General features: G+C 29.7%; 9 protein-coding genes and 3 pseudogenes across 12 annotated transcripts, besides 2 other annotated features; 7 read left to right on the forward strand and 5 right to left on the reverse strand.

Moving 5' to 3' along the window:
* Positions 1–107: 107 nt before the first annotated feature.
* Positions 108–137: a mobile genetic element.
* An 806-nt stretch (positions 138–943) lies between these two features.
* Positions 944–2221, forward strand: TVAGG3_0280470 (annotated as a pseudogene). The gene has a single exon. A coding segment is annotated over exon 1 (1278 nt).
* A 511-nt stretch (positions 2222–2732) lies between these two features.
* Positions 2733–18623: a mobile genetic element.
* Positions 4403–5074, forward strand: TVAGG3_0280490 (uncharacterized protein; the record flags this gene model as incomplete). The annotated part of the gene is made up of 1 exon (XM_051228841.1): positions 4403–5074. One exon carries the CDS (start codon positions 4403–4405, stop codon positions 5072–5074), a length of 672 nt encoding a protein of 223 aa, XP_051098571.1.
* TVAGG3_0280500 (phage tail repeat-like family) lies at positions 6518–7504 on the forward strand (the record flags this gene model as incomplete). The annotated part of the gene is made up of 1 exon (XM_051228842.1): positions 6518–7504. A coding segment is annotated over one exon (987 nt), but the record flags the coding sequence as incomplete, so codon positions are not given.
* On the forward strand, positions 7712–8104 carry TVAGG3_0280510 (phage tail repeat-like family; the record flags this gene model as incomplete). The annotated part of the gene is made up of 1 exon (XM_051228843.1): positions 7712–8104. One exon carries the CDS (start codon positions 7712–7714, stop codon positions 8102–8104), a length of 393 nt encoding a protein of 130 aa, XP_051098573.1.
* Positions 8217–8878, forward strand: TVAGG3_0280520 (annotated as a pseudogene). Its single transcript has one exon. A coding segment is annotated over exon 1 (662 nt).
* On the reverse strand, positions 9319–9726 carry TVAGG3_0280530 (uncharacterized protein; the record flags this gene model as incomplete). The annotated part of the gene is made up of 1 exon (XM_051228844.1): positions 9319–9726. One exon carries the CDS (start codon positions 9724–9726, stop codon positions 9319–9321), a length of 408 nt encoding a protein of 135 aa, XP_051098574.1.
* On the reverse strand, positions 11080–11631 carry TVAGG3_0280540 (Prim-pol domain family; the record flags this gene model as incomplete). Its single annotated transcript, XM_051228845.1, has 1 exon — positions 11080–11631. A coding segment is annotated over one exon (552 nt), but the record flags the coding sequence as incomplete, so codon positions are not given.
* TVAGG3_0280550 (uncharacterized protein) lies at positions 13298–14106 on the reverse strand (the record flags this gene model as incomplete). Its single annotated transcript, XM_051228846.1, has 1 exon — positions 13298–14106. A coding segment is annotated over one exon (809 nt), but the record flags the coding sequence as incomplete, so codon positions are not given.
* TVAGG3_0280560 lies at positions 14232–15633 on the reverse strand (annotated as a pseudogene). The gene has a single exon. A coding segment is annotated over exon 1 (1402 nt).
* On the reverse strand, positions 17323–17685 carry TVAGG3_0280570 (uncharacterized protein; the record flags this gene model as incomplete). Its single annotated transcript, XM_051228847.1, has 1 exon — positions 17323–17685. A coding segment is annotated over one exon (363 nt), but the record flags the coding sequence as incomplete, so codon positions are not given.
* Positions 18624–22449: 3826 nt separating the features above from the next.
* Positions 22450–22702, forward strand: TVAGG3_0280580 (protein of unknown function, DUF4106 family; the record flags this gene model as incomplete). The annotated part of the gene is made up of 1 exon (XM_051228848.1): positions 22450–22702. A coding segment is annotated over one exon (253 nt), but the record flags the coding sequence as incomplete, so codon positions are not given.
* Positions 22703–23728: 1026 nt separating this feature from the next.
* On the forward strand, positions 23729–24567 carry TVAGG3_0280590 (protein of unknown function, DUF4106 family; the record flags this gene model as incomplete). The annotated part of the gene is made up of 1 exon (XM_051228849.1): positions 23729–24567. A coding segment is annotated over one exon (839 nt), but the record flags the coding sequence as incomplete, so codon positions are not given.
* Positions 24568–24752: the final 185 nt, after the last annotated feature.

Below are 24752 nucleotides of genomic sequence, written 5' to 3' on the forward strand. Positions count from 1 at the left end.
TTTTTTTGCAGATTTCACGCTACATTCGAAGTTACCTTTTGTAACAACCACCACTGCCTACGAAAGACGAAAGTGTGTCACGATTTCACCCGGAAATCCGACGGTTGTTTAAGAGTATGCACTTTTGTCACCTACTCCTTTAAACATTTTATTCAATTTACACGTTGTCAATTCTTCAAATAATTTTTTATTGTTAGCATAATAGTCATTAAATTCTTCAACAGATGAAAAAATTTTTATTTCAGTAATTGGTTTAACAACGTTTATTTTTTGTTGAACATCTTCACTTTCATTTATTTCTTCCTCCTCTGTTTCATTTATTTTTAAAATCGGTTTCATTTATCATTAAATAAAAATTAGAATATAAGTGATGAAATATATTTTTTAATTAATATTAAATCAGAAATGGCGGCAGGATTCTTTAAAAAATTATGGGATGGAATTAAGAAAGCTGCGGGTTGGGTTATAAAAAGATTATTAAACCCGTTGCAAACTTTTTGGCACCAGTAGCGAAAACGGCAGGAACTATCATAGGTGGAGTATTAGGTACTAAAGCAGGTAATCCGGCAATGGGAGCACAAGCAGGTAACGCAATTGGTGGAATGCTGAAGGAATACTTAATAAAATAGGAGGTAGATAGTGGAAAAATAAATATTATTTTTATCTTAGTATCGGTTGTAGTCTTTGATAAACTTTTTCTCCTTTATTTAAAATTTCTCTTATTGGGGCAGCTTTTGGTGTTATTGATTCAGCAACGTCACTAATTGCTTCTTTATTCTTAAATATCCAATTTGCTCCTTCTTCAATGTTTCCCAAACTTTATCGCTCCTCTTTTTACTCTATCCCACAGTTTCTTAAATATACCTGCAGCCATAGTTGATTATTTCATTAAAATTAAAAATTCATTTTCATCTTTTAATTTTGATTTTTTATTTATTAATAAATGACGACTAACTATTTAGTGCCAAACACTAAACCGATTAATGGAAATGTGTTTCATTCATTCGAAAAGATAAATGAAATATTCGCAAAGAATGACGGTAGAAGATATTATAGAGAACTTGAAAGTTCATGCTATGACTCTGATGCTCCATATTTTGATGATAAACAAACTCATTTAAGAATTACAAATCCGGCTCATGATGTGAACCAATTAGGTGACACATATATTAAACGCAAAGTTAAAGCAACTCTAGTTTCAAATAAAGCTTTCACATGTGATGCCGCTTTTAAATGCATGCGTTTATTCGTTGGTTACAAATCATCAAATCAAAGCTTTAAACAATTAGAAGTAGAAACCGAAAGAGGTGATGCCGGTTATCTTCAGATGGATTGCGCCCGTGAATCTTTCGCATTTGCAACATATAAACCAAAATCAGAAAGGAAAGTTAAAAAGTTTGTTCATTCGTTATATAATAATGTTCAAAAATATGATAACTCAGTATGTGGTAAATATATTGACCCTTCAGAAGTTTTCAAGAAGCAAATGAAGAAGTTGATGTCACTTTTGATATGATTATTCCGGTAAATGATTTGTTAGCATTTCAGGCGTTCGATGATTATCCTAAATCATTTGGTGATATCATTCTTAAATATTATGTTTTCAGGGATACTTTAGTATTTTGTCAGGTTGACCCGTTAAGAGTTGCTGATTTACAAAATTACGTTTATGAAAAGATAACTGATGAAAATTATGAAAAGATTATGAATCATGTTTATAAATATGATCGCAAATTCCAACAAATCGGACTTCCTGCCAAATTAATTACAAGCTTAGCCGCTACATCTGCTGACGCAACAGTTGATGACGTTATTATTTCATGCACAAAGATGGAAGTTTTAGAGGATAAATGCATTACACCAGGATACGGTTTAATTGAAGAATCAGTTAAAGCAATACCACGTTTATTCAGTAAGGAAGATCCATTCATGATTCCAGCTCAACATATTGACGTTCGTTCACTAAATGGAGGTTGCATCACTCCTGAAGGTATCAGCTCAGATTTCTCATACGCTCTTCATAATGTTACAGATGTTGTGTTACATTTCCGAAGAATGCAATGCAAAGAACAGTTTTAGAAAATCCAATGCTTCGAGGTCTTCAGGTCACTATAGATTCCAGAAACTTCCCCGATCAAGCGATGACCACAGTGGGTGACATATTCTTTACACGTATGCTTCAAGCTTCTGATTTAGATGGAGTGAATGAATGCACGGAAGAATACGAGGACTCATTAACTAGACCACTGAATGATGATAATGGCACGCCATTAGCTAGAACATGGAAAGACCAAACTTCATTCTTATGCACTATTCCAGTTCAACGTGATGGAGCGGGTATATTCTTTGATGGATTAGAAACTTTCAACTCACAAGTTACAGTACAAGTGAAAGCTTATCCAATCATTCAGGGTGAAAATGACACTTACTGTTCAAAGGTGACAAATCCTCCTCAGGTTTGGTTTACTAGGACTACATATTGGACATGGACACCGGATGAAGGTTTGAAATATCATCCAACAGGTACACCACCACAGTATAGAAGTTCATATGATGAAATATTGATGAATAGAAATGTTTAAAATTATAAATTTATTTTTGATTAAATGGATTTAAATTCATCCACCCCTTATGAAGAATTAGCAGGAGTATATAATACATACGTAGATGATATGATTAATGAAGCATTGAGTGATAATAGAAATGCTCTATCTAAGGAAAAATTAATGAAAATTCCATATTCTGAATGTTACTTAAATTCAATCACTGCAGCAATTGGTAAACAAAATAAAGGTAAAACATTAACGATATTAAAACAAATTATCATTATTGCTAACACTTCCCCCTATTCACATGTGTTAATTTATATCAACCGTTCAGGTTCACCTTCAGATGATACATTTGAATCTTTAAAGCATTTAATCAAAATTCCAATTATTTATTTATCACAAGAAGAAGCAGAAGATTATTTAAAAAACTTTTTAATGTATAAAGAATTATATAATACAATCAAGAAGCAAGGATTAGAGGATAAAATTATTGATAAACAACGGGATGAATTATTTGAAACACTTTCTATTTCAAATTTTGATAGAGAATTTTTGCATTCACTCATTTTTCTAGATGATGCGGTGAAATCAAAACTAATAACAAATGAGAAATCATATTTTAATCAGTTATTAACTCAATGTCGACACATTCAGTGTTCATTCTTTATGGCTGTTCAATATTTCAAAGCATTAAGCACAAACATTAAATCAAATCTATCAACACTTTTCATTTTCAGTGGGTTTAGTCGTCAACAGTTGAACGTTATGCTTTATCAAGTGAATTTACCAATGAGCATTAATGAACTTTACACACAATATCAGCAATTAGGTGAACATGGAAAAATAATAGTTGATTTAAATAAAGGAAGTGTTAAATTTGATTAACTTTTTATAATTAATTTTTATTTTTTATTTATAATTAAACATGACAGAAATGGCAAATCTTCTACAGGTTCCATTAAAACAAGGGACAAAAAAAGGGTGCATATAATAGAACTATGAAAGTTCCTGATGGAATGAAAGAATTAGTTCATATTGTTGCTGGTCTTCAAAAAGATGTTAAACAAATGAGAAACGTTTTAACATTACCAGAAGCTCAAGCATATGCCAAACGTCATGGTCCAAATTGGGAAGCACACGAAGCAGACATTACGGGTCCAAATGGAAAACCTGATGGTATAAATGAAGTTTTCGTTACTGATGGTCAAGGTAATATTAAAGTCATAAATGGTTATAAATTAACTATATCTGATTATCCTAAACGTAAAGCATATAATGAACATTATCCTATGCAATTTGATGAAAATGGAAAAGCTGTTAAACAATACATTGGAGAAGGTGAAAATGGTCCAATTAATTCATACCGTCATAATCCATATTCTTATTTCAATGAAGAATTAAATGCTATTGAAGAGGGACCGGATGGATTACCACGATATTCTAACCAGTTTGATGGTCAATATGCAAATATTAGACCTGAAATTTCAGCTAAGAAATTCTTTAAAGTTGCTTTATTCGATCCAGTTTTCGCAAATGTTAAAGATGAACTTAAACAGCAATTCCAACCAATTATAGTAGCAAGAATTGCATCAGGTGCTTTATCTCAAGCATTCAAAGATTTAATTAAGAAACCATTATATCAGCAACGAGGTTTAACTTATGATTTAGTTAAGGAATCAGATAAAAGAAAATTTGAGAAATCAGTGATTATAAGAATGCAATAATGAATATATTCGGTCTATTAATTTCGATGAAAATGCTAAAAATCAACTGCATGAACAAATACAGGGAATAATAGATTCAAAAGTTCCAGCAAAATAAAAGTTTAAATATATTTTTTTATTCGAATATAAATGAGAAGACGTTTCACTAGTCAAAAGAACACTAACGCAAAAGCAGAGATTACGGTTGGTTATAACGTAAATGATGATAAATCACGAATTATTCAAAATGTTAAAGTTAATGTTAGCCCCGAATTAACAAGGTCAGCAACTCAACCAAATTTATTAACTCGTGACTTACCGAAGAATGAGGAGAATGAAGAAAACCATGAGAATGGAGACCCAATCATTTTATCTGAACCCGGTAAAGAACCTGTTGAAATTCCCACTTATCCAACATACCCCCCACCTCTTTCATCAAACATCGAGAACCCATATAAAATAGACATTAATTCAGAATTAATGAAAATTTACCGTGATATAATAATTAATAATTATGATTCAATAATAAATTTAATTGATCAATCCAGTTTAATTATTTTACCTTATGAATCATTAATTCACATTATCGCCATTCTTTGTGATGTTCAAGATTCAGACGTTAAGATTCAATTTTTCATAGATGATGAGGTTTCATGCTGCGGAACAGTTGCAAAAATAAATCCTATAAAGGATATTAGCACAATTAAGATATCAAAGAACGGAACAACAACTGAACTTCATTTAACATATAATGATATTTATAATAAAATAGTTGATGAATATAAAATATCACTTGAAAAATTCTTTGTTAAGGCTATTTAATATTCAAGCATTAACATTATCGAATAATAATCCTTTGAATCATAATCAATAATAATTGACCTTTCACCAGTTTCTATCGTTTGTTTTATTTCTTTTTGTTCCCCACTATCCGGATCGGTCATTGTAATTGTTTTTGTTATAGTATCAGCTTTATCTTTAACTTCAATCTTTTTTCCATCGGGATATTTAAACCAAAATTCCAAAAATTCGATATTGTCAATCTGTTCATATTTTAATCTATCAATTACATTTTTAATACCATCTGAAAATCTTATGAAATGGTCATTATATGGGTTTGATTGAACTAAATTTGAATGAAGTGAAATATAACCTGTTGATGAATATGACATTGACTCATATTTTCTGAAAACACTAAAATTTATAACATGAATGAATTTCTTATTCGTTGAATTTATGAATTCTTGAGGTAATCTTATTCTAGTTTTATTTATCACTGGAAAATAACGCTTTACCATATTTTTAATCGTAATAAAAATGTCAATTATCAATATTATTTCGAATAATAGCTGTGAATTAAATTTAACAGTTAGCGGAATTTATAATGTTACTCTCGTTTCTGTGAGTGGTAAATTTAATCCCATTCTTTTAGACCCTTCAGATTATATATCATTTATTAAAAATGACCATGAAAAAACGTATGATATGTATATAAATAATGTGATAACGAAATGGGATATTAACATGATTTTAAGTTATTTAAATGAATCATTTATCGTATGGTATGAAGAAAATTTTAAATCAAAACCTGATAAACTTTTTGAACTTGATGAAATAAATAACCTTATTAAATTCCCGCTGAAAATTAAATTTTGTACTCCTCATCTTCGTTCATTGTTGGGAATATTAAATTTTGAAAAAGATGTTGGGGATGTTTTGTATTCTGACACTGGTTCCAATTTCATTTTAATCAAATGTGATAAAGTTAATACCCCAATGAGATTTTCACATCAAACATTAGACCCTAACTCTTACCCATCAATACAAAACATTTTATCCATCAACTTAAACACATTTTCTTTATCATATCCGTTTCAATTATCCGGGAATTCATTTATTCTTCATTCAAAAGATTTATCAAATATTAAATTTAGAATAACTGACCTATTTGATTGTGATTTAAAATTTATGAATGAAATATTATGGCAATTTCAAATAGAAAAAATAGCTGATGAGATAACGGATTAAATATTTATTTTTAAATCATAATAAATGATTAAACAACAGCAACCACAACAACTTAAGGCACAAAGCACCCAGGTCCTTCAGACCATTACATACGCCATATATGCATATAATTCAAAGATGGCAGAACAAACGCAAATGTTGAAATATGGAGATTTGGAGATAGTATTGAAAAATGACCATTTCGAATTCGTTTGCAAAGGTGGTGCAGTGATATCAAATATAAAAGAAATTTTATTTATGAATTCAAAAATTAAAGGAATAACGGATGATATAACATCAATTCCACCAGAAGAACAGAGATATTACGCATTAAATGCATTTCCTAAAGTTTTGAAGATTGGAAGATTTAATTTAAATGAGGAATTCATAGAAGGTTTCCTAAATGACATAATGAAGAGGGCGGATAAGGAATATGTGGATAGTGAGTTAATGAAGAAGGCAAATTTGGTTTATGTTGATGAAAAAGATAATGAAATTAAAAAAAGGGTTGAATGGTATCATGAATGGACATCAAAGATTTTAAAAACTAAAGCCGATACAGGATGGGTTTCAGGATGTTTAGACCTTAAAGCGGATAAAACATATGTTAACGATGAGTTAGAGAAGAAGGCAAATTTGGTTTATGTTGATGAAAAAGATAATGAAATTAAAGAAAGGGTTGAATGGTATCATGAATGGACATCAAAGATTTTAAAAACTAAAGCCGATACAGGATGGGTTTCAGGATGTTTAGACCTTAAAGCGGATAAAACATATGTTAACGATGAGTTAGAGAAGAAGGCGGATAAAACATATGTTAACGAAATATACCAAAGTTTGATAGGAACAAAAAATATTGAAACTATTGTTGGTGATTTTTCTGTCAATGAAGAAAATAAATATTTTAGATGGCAGTTTGTACACTCCTTAAAAAATGGTACACAGTGTAAACTCATTCCGAAAAATAACAATGAAATGTATGTAAGCTATAAAAAGAATGATGGTACACAAGTTAAAGTTCCATTAGACAACAACTGCTACTTAAACTTATATGGAGACGAACAAAAGAAATATTTTAGAGTTTATGAAATGGCAGATATGACATTGCCTGACCCAGCTCCAGCACCATATTATTATGACTATGGAGATGACGAGAGAACACCACATGTAGATGAACAAAAGCTAACATTATATTTAGATTATTATAGATATAAAAGATATAATGCAATAGAAAAAACGAGAATAGTATATTATTATACAGATGACAGAAATAAATATTATAGTCAAGACTTTACCTACCCTGAAAACATAAGATTATATTATAAAAAATATTCTAACACAAACCAGAAGAAACCTGAAATAGTTGCACTATATTTTAAGTTCAAAAGAGACAATCCTATAATATCTCATATGTTTGATTTAATGAACCCAGTAGGTTCTATTTATACATCTATGGATGCAAGAGGTCCTCAAGTAATGTTTGGTGTTGGTGCATGGGAACAAATAGTTGACAGGTTTTTGTATTGTGCAAACTCTTCAAAGGAAACGGGGGGAAGTAAAACGATTACAGGTGAAAATTTACCTGCACACAGTCACTACATAGATTTAAGTACATCTCAAGCAGGTTGGCATAAGCATAGATATTGGGATTGGTCAGGAATGACAAAAGGTAAAGGATATGATGTTAAAGACGACGTTAAGTTTGCTATAAATTGTTACTGGAGTGACACTCAAGGAGAAGGAAACCATACACATTTCGTTTCAGGATATACACAAACAACGGGACAAAGTAAAGAATACATGCCACCTTACATGACAGTTTACGCATGGTATAGAGTTCAATGAACGCTCAATGTTTGTGAAACAAACTTTAGAACGGACTGAAAGTCCTGAGCTCCAAAAGAGCGAACGGCATAATTTAAATTTTTATTTTTTTATTTTGTATGTAAGAACAGAAATGTCAGTCGAAGCAAAAACATTCACGAACAAATCTAATGGTGAAACATTCACAAAAGGCACTTATAATGGTATTGAAGTATTACGTAGAGACAAGGATGGTTACATTAATGCAACAAAGATGTGTCAGCAGTTTAGGAAAGACTTTAGAAAGTTGTTGGAAAATAAGTCCTGGGAAGAGTATTATAAGGCATTTTGTGAAGAATATAGCAACAGTCCGAATTCCGGCGGTTGCTTTTTATACAAAATTCATGCAGGAATTCCTGATGAAATCAAACAGGTTAGAGGAACGTATGTAGACCAAGACTTATAAACTATATAGCAATGTGGGCTTCTCCAAAATATTGCATAGCAGTTGGAAAAATTATGGACTCCATAGACAAGAAAGTTCATGAGAAATTAGATGAAGAAGAACTCGAAGATACAGTTGAGAATGCTAAACCTTTGTTCGAACAAGAAGTTAGAAAAATGCATGAAAAACAATTAGAACATGAACGTGAGATATGTTATGGTTATAGAGATTCTCCATACGAACTAGACCAATGGGAACAAGAAGATTTAAAGAGAGAATTTAGAGAATATGAACTCGCTAAGATAGCATTAGAAACTGCAGAAAAGAAGTTAAAAGTTTGGGGTTGTTTTGTACAAAAATATTGTGAGTAAATGAACCATTTATTTTTGTCATAAACGACCAAAAATATATTTTATCGTTAATGGTTTTTAGGTTATTCAATAATTAATTATTTTTGAAGAACTGAAGGTGTCACCATGTCACCATGTCACCAGGTTATTTAACTTCTCTGAAAAAATGAGACAACATGACATTTTGACAACACAGGAGGATGGCAGTTATGAATTATTTTTGAAGAACTGAAGGTGTCACCATGTCACCATGTCACCAGGTTATTTAACTTCTCTGAAAAAATGAGACAACATGACATTTTGACAACACAGGAGGATGGCAGTTATGAATTATTTTTGAAGAACTGAAGGTGTCACCATGTCACCATGTCACCAGGTATTTAACTTCTCTGAAAAAATGAGACAACATGACATTTTGACAACACAGGAGGATTAATGCAAAAATAAATTCCAATCATACTTTATAAAGCATCATTTACAGGTATTTCATCGTCAGTAAATGAATCCTCATTATCGTTTGGTTCAACCTGTTTATATAATCCTTTCATTTCTTCTTTCAAAACATAACACCATGTTTGTTTATCGTCTATTCTTCTCTGTTTCCTATCACATTTATCCTTAATGCTCATTTGGAAATTCTTGTCTTTCATGTCTGATGGTTTGCAGAATAGAGCATTTTTACATATCATACCTGCACACAATTCATCATAATGTGTATTTATCCATACATCTAAAGGATTTGTTGATAATTCAATTAAATCTTGTTTGGCTTCAGTCATCGGTATGATTCGTACATTAAATGATGAAAGGTCGTAATTGATAAAATATGTTAAAAGGTTATCATAAAATTCCTTTGTGCATGAATCCATTAAATTCTTGAAGTAATCAAATTGACCCTTAAATTTACCATTAACTCTTAAAACTACATATCTTCTGTCTCCAACTTCAATTTTGACAGGGTAGACGTTATTAGTTACGAAAATGAAATTGGCAACATTCTGAGCAGTTCTTCTGGGTTGATTCTTTTCATTAATTCTAATCTCATTATCCGTAATAATTGATTTCAAAGCGTTGAAGTTTGCGAGTCTGTCTTCACCAACATTCTTGAGTTCATTAAGTACAAGAAACATTTTATTCTCAACTACTGAATTGAAATTACCCGTTAGCTCACCTATTTCGGTAATGTTTTTGCATGAATAACCAGCGAGAAGTTCAGAAATAATGTCTGTGAATCTGTTTTTACCTGTTCCCTGAAGTCCTTTCAAAATAATTGCTGTTTCATTCTTGATTCCAGGATGTTGAATCATTGATGCAATCCAGCCGAGAAGGTATTTATACACTTCATCGTTATTATCGCATATGGCTTCTTTAATGAAATCCATAAACATCTCAATTTTTGAGTAATCTACTTTTTCGAGAACGTTGTATTTATAACCTTGAAACGTTGAGAAAACATCTGGGGAATCAGATTTAAAGCAAACACCCTTAACGGTTAATGAAGACAATTGATTTAGTAGTACGTCCCATGTTGTTATGGTTTTACCTTCTTCTTTAAATAATTTAATCATTTTGAGTGACTCTTTCATGTTTGATTGAAGAACGAATGATATTTGATTCATTTTGTCGTGTATGTTGTAATCTTTCTGAATGAAGTATTTATTTCCACAATCTACAAAACGGATGACACGTGATAAATCCTCAATTACTTCAGAACTGTTTTTATACCGATGATTTTCAGCCTTGCGTCTAATATCTGTTATCAAAAACGAGTCATCAAGTTTTATATCAAATGTTATTTTTGGCTTACGTAATAAAGGTAAAACATATTCATCATAATATTCCTTTTGATAAAGTTTTAGAATCTTCACTAAAACAAATGGAGAAGTCATTAAATGTGCATATCTACTACGTGCTTTCTCAAAATTACTTTTTGCATTTTCAGTTAAATTGCAGAAGTTATAAACGTTATCGTATGCTTCATTAATTAAATGATTAGGTAACGAATTAATTGCTTGAAACAGTGTGAATAATGTTATTTCTTTTTCTAAATTCATGTTTCCACCATCATTATGTACTTCAAAATCACTGATGCCATCAACTATGCTCTGGGCAAGTTTATCGTCAATGTTTACATCTTTGTTTTCATTCATGATAGTCTTTATTTCTTCGCTCTTTTGTTCAACTCTTACCTTAATATTCAAATCATTTAATATATCATTCACTGTTCTGGTTAATGTTGAATCGTAACTTCCGCGAATGAATGAGTATGTATTGATTGGTTCTGTTGCATTCTTGCGAACTCTTGAATCAGCCATAACCACTAATGAACGCTTTGAATCATCCATAGAAGTCATTATGTCAATATCATAATCATTGCAGGAATAACATTTAATCATTCTGTTCGAAACTGCATAGAAGAAATTAGTGTTGCAATAAATGTGAAGACCTCCTGAAGCGGTTTTAACGATAACATCTTTATCCGAAAGTTTTGATAAAATGTCTTTTCTAACTGTTTCTTTAAGTTCATCATTGTACGATTTATTGATATCAACATCTATAATCGTTAAATTTGAAATTTTATTTACTAATAAAGCCATACCAGTTTTCCTTCCTCTTCCTCCATCATGTTTGAGGTAGTTATGTAAATCAATCTTGTTTTCACCAATTCTTTCGTTGAGGGTTTTAGTTTCTGCCACAACTAATTCCTCAGCTAATGAATCAATAACTTGTTCATCAGAAATGATAAAGTTACTGTTGTTGTTTGTTGCCGTCATTTATATAGGAATAAAAAAATAAAAATAATTTTAAAACTAACTTTATTTTTGGACTGCATCATAACTGCCATCCTCCTGTGTTGTCAAAATGTCATGTTGTCTCATTTTTTCAGAGAAGTTAAATAACCTGGTGACATGGTGACATGGTGACACCTTCAGTTCTTCAAAAATAATTCATAACTGCCATCCTCCTGTGTTGTCAAAATGTCATGTTGTCTCATTTTTTCAGAGAAGTTAAATAACCTGGTGACATGGTGACATGGTGACACCTTCAGTTCTTCAAAAATAATTCATAACTGCCATCCTCCTGTGTTGTCAAAATGTCATGTTGTCTCATTTTTTCAGAGAAGTTAAATAACCTGGTGACATGGTGACATGGTGACACCTTCAGTTCTTCAAAAATAATTCATAACTGAATAACCTGAAAACCATTAACGATAAAATAACTGATAACAAAATTTTATTTTTATATAAATGGATACCCCACAAGCTCAAAATTTACCACGAATCATAACAAGGGAGGAAACGATAAAAATGATGCGAGAACTTGCTAAAAATAACAAACCACTAAAACTGAGAAAATGTGGTTATGCAGTAATGATGGAAAGAGAGATGTTGTCAAAGAAAAATAAAAATTAAATTTGGATTGAGTTTAAAAATTCATCTTTATTAAATTCATCTCTTCCAATCAATTTATTTATTCTATTAAATTCTTTTATTTTTGCTTCACTCAGTTTAATGATTGAACGATAAGTTTCTAATTTTTCGATTATTTCTTTCCTCTCTTCATCGTTTTCAACCCACCACATTGCGGCTTCTTTTTGTAATAGCATATTTTTGATTTAATTCTGTTTAGTTTCTTTTTATATTCATCGTCTGGACTCTTGGCTGCTTCGTTGTCACCATTTCTTACGAAATAAAAAAAATTAAATATTATTTAAATATAATGGAGTAATAAAATAAATCGGAATTTCTATTAATTTATTGTCAACTTCAACTAATGCATTGCCGTTAATATATCTAACAAATTCAGCTATTGTGTCAAATCTTCGTCTTCTTTTTGTCATTGATTTATTAGTTTTTCCATAATCGAGATGAATCAAAACTTTATCCCCTTGTTTAAAATTCATGAGCCCCGAATTAATTTGTTCACGTTTAACATCATTCAACCTTTCCATTTGCTTTCTAATATATTCCCATTCTTTTGAAATATCATTTTTCATTTCCACTTTTCATGTTTATAGTTCTATGCCATGTATTATTGTAATAATATACTAACTGTTGTATGATGGAGTCATGATTTCCATCCCAGTATATCTGACCGTTAACCTCTAACGCATCTCTAAGAGTTCTCATTACCGCATCAACTATTTTATTATGAAACGTATATGGAGAAGATGAGAAGTAAAAATTAATTTGTGGGAAATAATGAATCATAGTTGCCTGAAATCCTTTATCACTATCACCCCTTATATTATCTACTCTTTCATGATCTAGTAAGTATTGAATAGCTCTTCTTGTTTCCTGTTCTGTTTTCCCTTTCACTGGAATGCAATATAAATATCTAGTGTTAATGTTAATGGCAAATAAATAAGTAACGTTTCCTTTTGAATATTCCAGATGATCGATTTCGTATGAATATGGATATAGTGCAAATGAAGGGCGACTAAATTTTTCCTTTAACGGTTGAATTTTCGGGTCAGTTGGTTTATTTAATATCTTGAAACCCTTTTTAAAATCTTTTTGCTTCTTTAATGTTTGAAATAGATATAATAAAGTGAATGATGAAGGATTAACTGAAGGAGGAGGCGGTTTTGGTGTTGCAGGTACTGTCGTTGGAGGTTTTGGTGTTGCAGGTACTGTCGTTGGAGGTTTTGGTGTTGCAAGTGGTTTAATTTTATCTGCTTTGATTTTGGAATTCATTCCCCCCTTCATTAATTCTGGATGTATTCTATTCATTTGTTTTAAATATGCTGTATATAAAGGTTTGATATACTTTCCCGCTTCGAGTTTATGTTGAAGGATGAATTCCAAAAGTTGATCTTCATTTAAAAGTCGGGCTGAATATGGTTTAACTAATGAATCATAAATTAAAGCTTGTGCATCATTTATGGTCTGAAGGACTTGGGCGTTTTGTTCCTTTTGCTTTTGCGGCTCAGGATTATATAAATTATATAATTCATCAATATCTTCTTCTGTTAATACTTTATTTTTGAAATCTTTCAACCGTTTAAGTTGTGATTTAGTTTTTCCCTTTGAATATTCATTATTTTTAATTTTGTCTTTAATTTCAGAAATTATTTTATCATGATATTTCAAAAATTCATTATCATAATATGAATAATAATATTCCATATCATCATCCGTTATATTTTCATTATGTTTTTGGAGATATGATTTTAATTCATTATAACTAAGAAAATTTTGATTAAATACTAAATCACCAATTAAATTTTTTAATTCTGTGTCATTCATTTATATAAAAATAAAATAAATGTTTAAGGGTGCCCACCTCTTTGAATCATAGTATCAAAACCATCATTAACGGTTCCTTTTGTCTCTTCTGTGGCATTTCATTAAAAATAAAATTTTAAATTGTATTAAATAAATGGCATACAACATCCATTTTCACAACATACAGCCTTAGTGTGTGCTCCTGTTAATGCAGTCTTACCAATTGTTAAGCGAGTCATTGACCCGTTTTTAAGTTGTAAATTAATATTTTGACCATCAAATATCACTTTATCATTTATTATATCCAAATATTTTTTAGGTGTTAATTGCTTATTTTGTCTTAAACTAACACCCTTCATTTTTTGTGCAATCTTTTTAAAATCACTTCCATCAATTGAACCGTTGAATGATGTATAACACTTAGGGCATAAAGCAACCATGTTATCACCTTGTTTCTCAATTGCTAAACCCAATAACTTCTTCTCATGTGCTTTTTTCTTCAGCTTTATTCTTTAATTTAGGTTTAAATTTCTCATCAAAACAAAAGAAATCAAATGGTGCGAATTTGAAAATGTTTTTATCATAAAATTTTTTATCGGTAACAATTGCTTGAAATGCTTGAGTGTTAGGAAGATTTGGATCGCCAGCGATTGCCCAATAAGATGAATCAGTATCACCTTCAATGAAATGAAAACGATTAACATTCATGCATTTATACATAAAATCATAAATGAAAACCAAATACCAGTATTTAGCATTATCTAAAGTGAAGAATGCCTCTTGTAAACATGTATCACATCTATAAAATCTATCTTTAAGCATCACTTGATACGTATCTTCACCTACTTCTCTTATGTTTTTAAACTTATTTGACATACATGCAACGCGTGCCTTCTGTGCATTCATTATTTTAGTCTTTGCGTAATTTTGTGTATTCATTGCATCGTAACCATATGATCCATTAAGTGAAATTTTGCAAAATAAACTTTTTCCTTTATTTCCTTCTAATTCAGCCTTTTGTCTTTCGTTCATAAATTTGTTCGCAAATTCATTAAAACAAGTGTTTTTAGTAAATGTTAAAATTGATTGAATGTCATCGATGATAAAATTAAACCTGTCGATTAGATACCATAGATAATAAGAAGAAAATGGTTGATATTGGTTGTGTGTTGATGCTAATTGAGTTAATTTTCTCTGTTTCTGGTCAACTGGTAGATTGTTTGATTTCATGTAATTATACATAAAACTACCAATTGTTTTTTCATCTGTGATAATATCTAAGTTTCTTATTATCGGTAAAAAGTTTATGTAATCATTAATGTATTTTTCATCAATGTGACCCTTTACTTCAGCCACGAATAAAGTATTTTTCTTCTTAATTATTCCCAATGCTTTTGCTTTCTTTGTTGCTGTATCACAAATGATAACACCATTCAATCTTCCCGGCATATACATTTTATGGTCAGTATATTGAATGAAATCATGAGGATTAGATGAAAATGATGAAGGATATAATGAATTAAAGTCAACACCAACGAAATGAGTCATAATGTTGGTGGTGTCCTCATTTGATACAGTTTTAGTTTCTGGACTATATGAAAGTTTATTAATGTGCGTGATTCCTTTAAGATTAACACGATGTTGAACATTTGATAAACCACCAGTAATTCCATTACGGAGAATGTGATAAGCTTCAACTGAATCTAAAGTCATTGGTAAATTATTTTTTAATGCGTAATTTCTTAAATTGATTCTTAAACGTTGAACATCTTCATCTTTATTTGATTTTACGACATTGCAATAACAACACATTAACTGACAATTTTCTTTAGTATGTGGTTTTTCATTATCGATTCTATCCAATGTTGGTTTATTTGCATATGTAAACGCTTTACCACACATTTTGCATTTAGATGAAAGGATTAAATCGTGATAGTATTGAAAATCATCCATTGAAACATTATTTTTAGTATCCCTTTCTGCTTTTTCATCTTGTTTCTTATATGATTCAATTTTATATTTCCAATACTTTTTCGTTAATTCAAAACTTGATTCTATCTCTTCCTCGGGATATTTTTCATTAGGATTAAAGTCTTTATATGCTAAAGCGTAACGAATCATTGAAGCATTCGATGATAAAGAAAGATTATGAAGCATGTCAATTTTATAAACAAATGTTTCTTCAATAATTTTATCAATTGGGTCAATCATAATTTCAACATCTTTATTACAATAATGAATAAAATATTCTAATCTATTCTTAAAATTTTTAGCATCATTGAGATATATTTGATAATCACTATCTGATATAGTTTCTTGAGTTAATGCTGAATAAAATGAATCTTTCGTGAATGGTTCCTCTTTATATAATTCTTCTTCGTAATTTTCCCATGTGATAAATTGATAAGGGAAAAAGGATTTAACACGTGATTTATTGTTTCCGAAATCTTGAGTGAATTGGTCTAATGTCCCACCCGCTATATAATTTCTGATGTCAATAAATCTCAATTCATATGGAACGTTTGTTTTCTTTACAATGATTTGCTTAAATTGTGAAGATGAACCCAGCATTGATTTTATTTTCCATTTTGCAGTGTTTAAATCACGAAGAATTAAATTTAAATCAAACTTTCCCGAATTAAAACCTATGATATTCACTTTATTGAATTCCTCATCTAGAAGTTCTTTAAATGCTTCCTTCTGTTTTTCATTTAATGTATGAGACAAAGTCCCCGCCGTTTGGTCTGTTTGCGGCTTCAATAATTCTTCATATTGTTCAATATTTGATTTAGCAACTAATGAACAGGTTGAAAATAAAAACTCAATCCAATCAGAAATAAAAGAATCACTCGAAGTTAAGCAAAAATTCCTCGTATATGTTTTATCATTTAATTTAACCGTTGATGATACCATGAATGGTTTTAAGTAAGCGTTCAAAGTTGCACACTCAGAAAGTTGTAATTCTTCTTTAGTCTCTAATGTTTCGAAGTCAAAAGTAATATAATATCTTGTCGGTTTATAATATTTCTGCAAATTGTGAGCTAATAACCACTGATATATCTTCTGTTTCGTAATATGTGGTGCATATGGTTGCTGGGTCTTTTGCAATTGAACGTCTTGAATTAATCTTCCATTATTTTCTTTACATTTCTCACAATGCTTTAAAAATCTTCTTTGGTTTTTCCTTTCTGGATCATCACGGATAGAATAAACTTCTTCTTTACAATATGGACAAACTTTATAGCCGGTGAGTGCTTCAACGTCTGTTATTCTGTCAGCGTGAAGTTTTCCACATGGACTCTGTGTTAATAAAATATTTACTGTTTCAAATTCTGGATCTATCATTATTGATTCCACTAATGGAAAGTCTACCTTATTTATGTCCACGTCTTCTGGTTGAGGATCACAATAATAGAAATCAATATTAACATTTAACATTCTCGCTAATCTCTCACTTTCTGATGAAATGTCAAACCCTTCATATGCATCTATTGCTTCATTTAAATAGCTTCTACGAGTTTTAGGATTAACACCATCAGGAATGTTATAGAAGCGTTTAAATAACCTTCTACCTTCTGCTCTAATTTGATTATCATTCATTTTTGCTGTTCCGTTTTTGTTCATTTATGTAAGAATAAAAAAATAAAAAATAAAGTTTATTTTTTAAAGTCCATAAAATGAATTAAGAACACACAAATTTTTATCATCTGCAACGTGACGAATACATTTTAATTTACTCAAGAATGCGTACCCTGATACATTAAATCTAATTCCTGTCTTATTTAATTTCACAACTTTGAAAAGGAATGTATGAATAGCTATAAAATGATGAGAAGATGTTTTATGGGTTGCTTCCATTTTTTCTGAAATAAATGAATAAATATAATGTTTATAAGTTTTCATATCTTTTATGTTCTTAATAACGAATGGTATAGACCTTTCCACTTCATCTTCCTTCGGTGCTGTTCTTTCATATGAAACATTATTGGTATCTTCAATAATGAAACCACAATCACACAAAATTTTATATGTTCCAATGGTTTCTTTTGATATTTTATCTAATAAATCAAAAACTTTATCAACACCTGTGCATTTATTTAAATAATAATTTGTGTAAATATCATGATCTTCTTTCTTAATCGTATTAGTTGCATATGTCACGTTTTTAGTGCTTTTTTGAATTTTTCGGAATCGAGAGGGGGTGAAAGTAAGATACAAGGGTATTTTTCATTATCAATAAATTGTAACTTATGTTTACGTATAAATTTAGTACCTTCTTCTGAAAGTGTTTCATCTATTTCGCCATCTAATAAATTTTGTGTTGATTCTGAGACATAATTTTTATATCTTTCTTCATGAGATTTCTGAACTGCTGATTCTGAAGCTGGGATATTCATTAAACCCTCTACTTCATTTTCATTATATTTTTCAACTTCTCTTAATTCCTTAATTTTTTCATCTATTTCATCTCTTATTTTTTCCAGTCTTTCAATTTCATTGTATTCATCATCTTTAATCCGTTCTTCATAATATTCAGGGAAAACATCAGGTTCTTTAGGTTTTTCTTCTTCAGATGTGGGATATATGAAATTAAACATCATCTTTATTCATTTTTCCATCATAATCTAAATCATTTAATAACTCGGCAAATTTTTGACAATTTCTTAAATAATATTTACTAACTTCATAACACATCTCATCTAATATATCCTTTATTTCCTCGTTTGTGAATCCTAATTTTTTAACGTCGTTAGTCTTGACACTCATTTCATACGAATTAAAAAAATAAATTATTCAAAAATGTAAGACATTGAATTTTTAAAGTTTATTTTTTAATGTGTTTATTTCATTATGGTAGTGAATCTTTTACTCGTTTATGAGGTCTTTGATTATGACTCCATTGATTCCATTCAGGATTTAAACAATGTTTAATTAATCGCGGAATATCTGACATCATCTATATATAGCTTCTTTTATAAAAGATAAAAAATAAATTATTTTAAAATTAATGTTAATTTTTTAATGAAAATAATTATTTCTAATTTCTTTTACTCTCTCATACATACTAGATTTAAAGAATTCAGAACTTTTACCATAATCTCCTAAATGTTTTCTTATCTTATTGGTTTTCCATTCATTATATGAAACTGTATAAACTTTATCTTTATCTTTGCACCTTTCATCACTTCCAATATATTTATATCTCAGTTTTGATTTATTGGTTTCATATTCATTAACGTTTAATAATTCACAGTCTTCCTTTTTAAATAAATGTTTTATGTATTCAGGATTAACAATTCTATAATATTGCTTCCCTTTAAATCTTTGAATATAAACAGGAACACCATCCTCTAAAATTCGATAATCTATTTTATCTGGTTTTACTTGTTGGGTCATTTATGTAAGAATAAAAAAATAAATTATTTTAAAATTAATATGTTAAAATAATGATACAAAATCGCTCGATATTGTATGAATTCTTACGTTTACAAAAAAAGTCACACACCCCGCCTTATCCTACTACTAATAATGGTAAATATGAAAAGAAAGAGAATTCTATCAAACAATGATAAATATGGTAAGAAAGTGAATTTCATAAAACATTGATAAATATATATAAAAAAGAATGCCAAAAAACAAGAATAAATATGAAAAGAAAGAGAATTTCATAAAACAATGACAAATATGAAGAGAAAGAGAATTTCATAAAACAATGTTAAATATTAAGAGAAATAGAATTTTATAAAACAATGATAAATATAAAAAGAAAAATAATAATATAAAATAATGATAAATATAAAAAGAAAAATAATAATATAAAATAATGATAAATATGATAAGAAAGAGAATAAGTTTCATGTTAACATCAGCACCATGCTCAACTAAGAATTGGACAATTTCTATTGAATTAGCTTTGATGGCAATACTAAGAGGGCATTCATTAATATCAAGAGAATTTCATAAAACAATGATAAATATGAAAAGAAAGAGAATTTGATAAAATAATGAGATATATGATAAGAAAGAGAATTTCATAAAACAATGCAAAATATGGAAAGAAAGAGAATTTTATAAAACATTGATAAATATATATATATAAAAGAATATAATAAAACATTGATAAATATAAAAAGAAAGAGAATGCTATCAAACAATGATAAATATTGAAAGAAAGAGAATTTCATAAAACAATGATAAATATGAAGAGAAAGATAATGTAATAAAACAATGATAAATATGAAGAGAAAGAGAATTTTATCAAACAATGATAAATATTGAAAGATAGAAAATTAAATCAAACAATGATAAATATGAAAAGAATGAGAATGCCATAAAACAATGATAAATATAAAAAGAAAGAGAATCCAATAAAACTATAATGAATATGGAAAGAAAAAGAATTCTATAAAACATTGATAAATATGAAGAGAAAGATAATAATATAAAATAATGGTAAATATGAAAAGAAAGAGAATTCTATCAAACAATGATAAATATGGTAAGAAAGTGAATTTCATAAAACATTGATAAATATATATAAAAAAAGAATGCCAAAAAACAAGAATAAATATGAAAAGAAAGAGAATTCTATAAAACATTGATAAATATGAAGAGAAAGAGAATTTCATAAAACAATGATAAATATGAAGAGAAAGATAATAATATAAAATAATGGTAAATATGAAAAGAAAGAGAATTCTATCAAACAATGATAAATATGGTAAGAAAGTGAATTTCATAAAACATTGATAAATATATATAAAAAAAGAATGCCAAAAAACAAGAATAAATATGAAAAGAAAGAGAATTTCATAAAACAATGACAAATATGAAGAGAAAGAGAATTTCATAAAACAATGTTAAATATTAAGAGAAATAGAATTTTATAAAACAATGATAAATATAAAAAGAAAAATAATAATATAAAATAATGATAAATATGAAAAGAAAGAGAACTTGATAAAACAATGAGATATATGATAAGAAAGAGAATAAGTTTCATGTTAACATCAGCACCATGCTCAACTAAGAATTGGACAATTTCTATTGAATTAGCTTTGATGGCAATACTAAGAGGGCATTCATTAATATCAAGAGAATTTCATAAAATAATGATAAATATAAAAAGAAAAATAATAATATAAAACATTGATAAATATTGAAAGAAAGAGAATTTCATAAAACAATGAAAAATATGGAAAGAAAGAGAATTTTATTAAACATTGATAAATATATATATATAAAAGAATGTAATAAAACATTGATAAATATAAAAAGAAAGAGAATGCTATCAAACAATGATAAATATTGAAAGAAAGAGAATTTCATAAAACAATGATAAATATGAAGAGAAAGATAATGTAATAAAACAATGATAAATATGAAGAGAAAGAGAATTTTATCAAACAATGATAAATATTGAAAGATAGAAAATTAAATCAAACAATGATAAATATGAAAAGAATGAGAATGCCATAAAACAATGATAAATATAAAAAGAAAGAGAATCCAATAAAACTATAATGAATATGGAAAGAAAAAGAATTCTATAAAACATTGATAAATATGAAGAGAAAGATAATAATATAAAATAATGGTAAATATGAAAAGAAAGAGAATTCTATCAAACAATGATAAATATGGTAAGAAAGTGAATTTCATAAAACATTGATAAATATATATAAAAAAAGAATGCCAAAAAACAAGAATAAATATGAAAAGAAAGAGAATTCTATAAAACATTGATAAATATGAAGAGAAAGAGAATTTCATAAAACAATGACAAATATTAAGAGAAATAGAATTTTATAAAACAATGATAAATATAAAAAGAAAAATAATAATATAAAATAATGATAAATATAAAAAGAAAAATAATAATATAAAATAATGAGATATATGATAAGAAAGAGAATAAGTTTCATGTTAACATCAGCACCATGCTCAACTAAGAATTGGATAATTTCTATTGAATCAGCTTTGATGGCAATACTAAGAGGGCATTCATTAATATCAAGAGAATTTCATAAAATAATGATAAATATGAAAAGAAAGAGAATTTTATAAAACATTGATAAATAAAAAAAAAAAAAAAAGGTAGTGGGGCCTCCAGGCACTTCGTGCCCTCTAGCCCTGAAGATGTTTAGTATAACTTTGTCCGGACAAGTAAGGGTCTATCGTCGCTACAGGAAAAGTTACAGGCGTTCCAAGGAAGTATACTTTGAGAAGCCTTTTTCCCCTTATAGAATGAGATAAGACGGTTATTTTACAAAACTGACAACACTTTGACCGAGTAGTTTTTTGTGCTGAACAAAAAGTGTCATATAAACATCTGTCAAAAACCGCTTTTTAACTTCACTTAAAATGCCACGTAAGCTACGTAAGAATATACGTAAGAGGAAGAGAGCATTGAAACATCCAATAGTAAAACTGACACCACAACAACAGTTGCAACAACAAATGATGAATGACCCCACTATGTTGCAACAAATGTCAAGCAACCCTATGCTTTTAAACCGAGTTATTGGTGCACAGAGTGGAGGTTTAAGAGCGGCACTTTTAGCGAAAATGGCAGGCTATGGTGGAGCTGCAGACGGAACAGCTTATAACCCTCAAAGTCAAATGAATTTGAGTTCACTCAAAAATCAAATATCAGATGTCAAAAAGTCAAACATAGACATACAGAAACAAATAAGTGAAAACGAAAAGAAACTAGAATATGACAGACACACAAAGAAACTCAATGAGTTAAACGTAGAGAAAAGAAGAAAGAAGAACAACTGAAAGAACTAAGTACAGAGGAATATGCGAAAAAAGTGTCAGAAAAAGCAGCAGAAGTAGCAAAAATGGAACAAGATGTTATAAATTTGAAAAACCATACTACTCAATATAAAGTACTGAAAGATGAAGAGATAAAACAAAAAGCCCTGAAGACATATATGGATAGCGATGAGTATAAAAAAGAAGTTGAAGCAAATGTAAAGGCAGAAAAACTTTTACAGTTGCAAAACCAAACCGTACAGTATGAAAACTTAGCACAAGAAAGTAAAAATAACGACGCAGCCATGCAAAAGGCAATGAAAAGCGCAGAATATATAAAAGCTAATAATGACTGGTTAGATGCCCAAGCCAACGCTAAAGCAGCCCAACTTATAGGGTCAATAAGGACAAAAATACAAGCGGATGAAGACAGTTCAAATGAAGCTTTAATGAATGCTGACTTTAAGAACGCCTTCGAAGCTCTTCATAGTAAGGTGAAACTAGTGAACGACTTCTCATCTGGAAAGAAACTGAAGTCTGAAGGTTTCGACAAAGAGTTAAGAGAAGTAGCACAAAATATGACGAAAATAACAGATGCAGCAACGAGACAGGCAGTTCAAAGTGCCTATGACGCCGTTAGAGCAACTGTTGTGGAAAGTCAAGAAAAAGAGTTACAACAGACCAAAACAGACCTAGTAAATGCTTTCTTAAAAACGAAAAAGTCAGGTAGGACATTATGCTGCAGATGGAACATATGTGCCAGCTGGTGGAACTTATATACCAGCTGGTGGAACTTATATACTAGCTAGTGGAACTTATATACCACCAAACCCTCCAAGAGAAGCACCTGCACCAGGACTACCTAAAACATTTACATCGTCACATGGACACAGACACAGGCATGCACCAAAAACCAACACAACAACCAACACAACAACCAACAGTTCAAAACACTGCACCACAACCAACAGTTCAAAACACTGCACCACAACCAACAGTTCAAAACACTGCACCACAACCAACAGTTCAAAACACTGCACCACAACCAACAGTTCAAAACACTGCACAGCAACAACCACAAACAGAGCAAGGACATAAAAGAAGTAGAGAACAAGGAAACCAAGAATTCTTAAAAATGCTTAAGGAAAATTATGGTTACCCAGATACTCTTGACTTTAGTGACAGATATAAAGAAGCTATTAGAAAGTTCAAGGAAGGAAATACTGACCCGAACCTATTTAGCTTTATGGTTCAGCACCAAATGGGATATAATTTCAAACCTGGAAAATACAAGCTCGCTAAGGGATATGATTTAATAGCATATCATCCAAATGACATGACTGAATTTACTCCGAGATATTTGGTGTCAGAGATAAATGATAATTCAACTATCTTCATGAAACGCGTAAAAAATAGAGACGGAACGAAAGAAGAAAGGGTTATGAATGCGGATGACTTAAATAGGGAACTTTTTAAAAACGGTCTCGGAATATATGAAATGCCAGCAGATGAGGTACAAGAAACTCCACAGGAAGAAGTTCAGATACAACCAGACATGGAAGAAATAGTTCAGCAACAACAGCTAGAAGAGCCTGAAGGAAACAAACAAGTCCCTCCTTTGGAAACTAACTTCACAGAACTAGATGAAGATTTGGAACAGCCGAAAAATCTTGACCCTCAACAAGAGTATGCGGAGAATATGGAATCTTTCCAAGAGTCTAAGAAAAATTCGGCTGACATAGTAGAAGAATATCGAAAAATGTTCGCCGACATACAAAAGACTCCAACATCAGATGAAAATATTCAGCATAGAATGGAAGAACTGAAAGAAAGTGTATGCAAATACAACAATCCTTTTTACTTACGACCATATAACGTTCAATCTTTGGCTGAACTCGGTGAAAATA

The sequence above is a fragment of the Trichomonas vaginalis genome, chromosome V (assembly GCF_026262505.1).
Source record: "Trichomonas vaginalis G3 chromosome V, whole genome shotgun sequence".
NCBI lineage: Eukaryota > Parabasalia > Trichomonadida > Trichomonadidae > Trichomonas > Trichomonas vaginalis.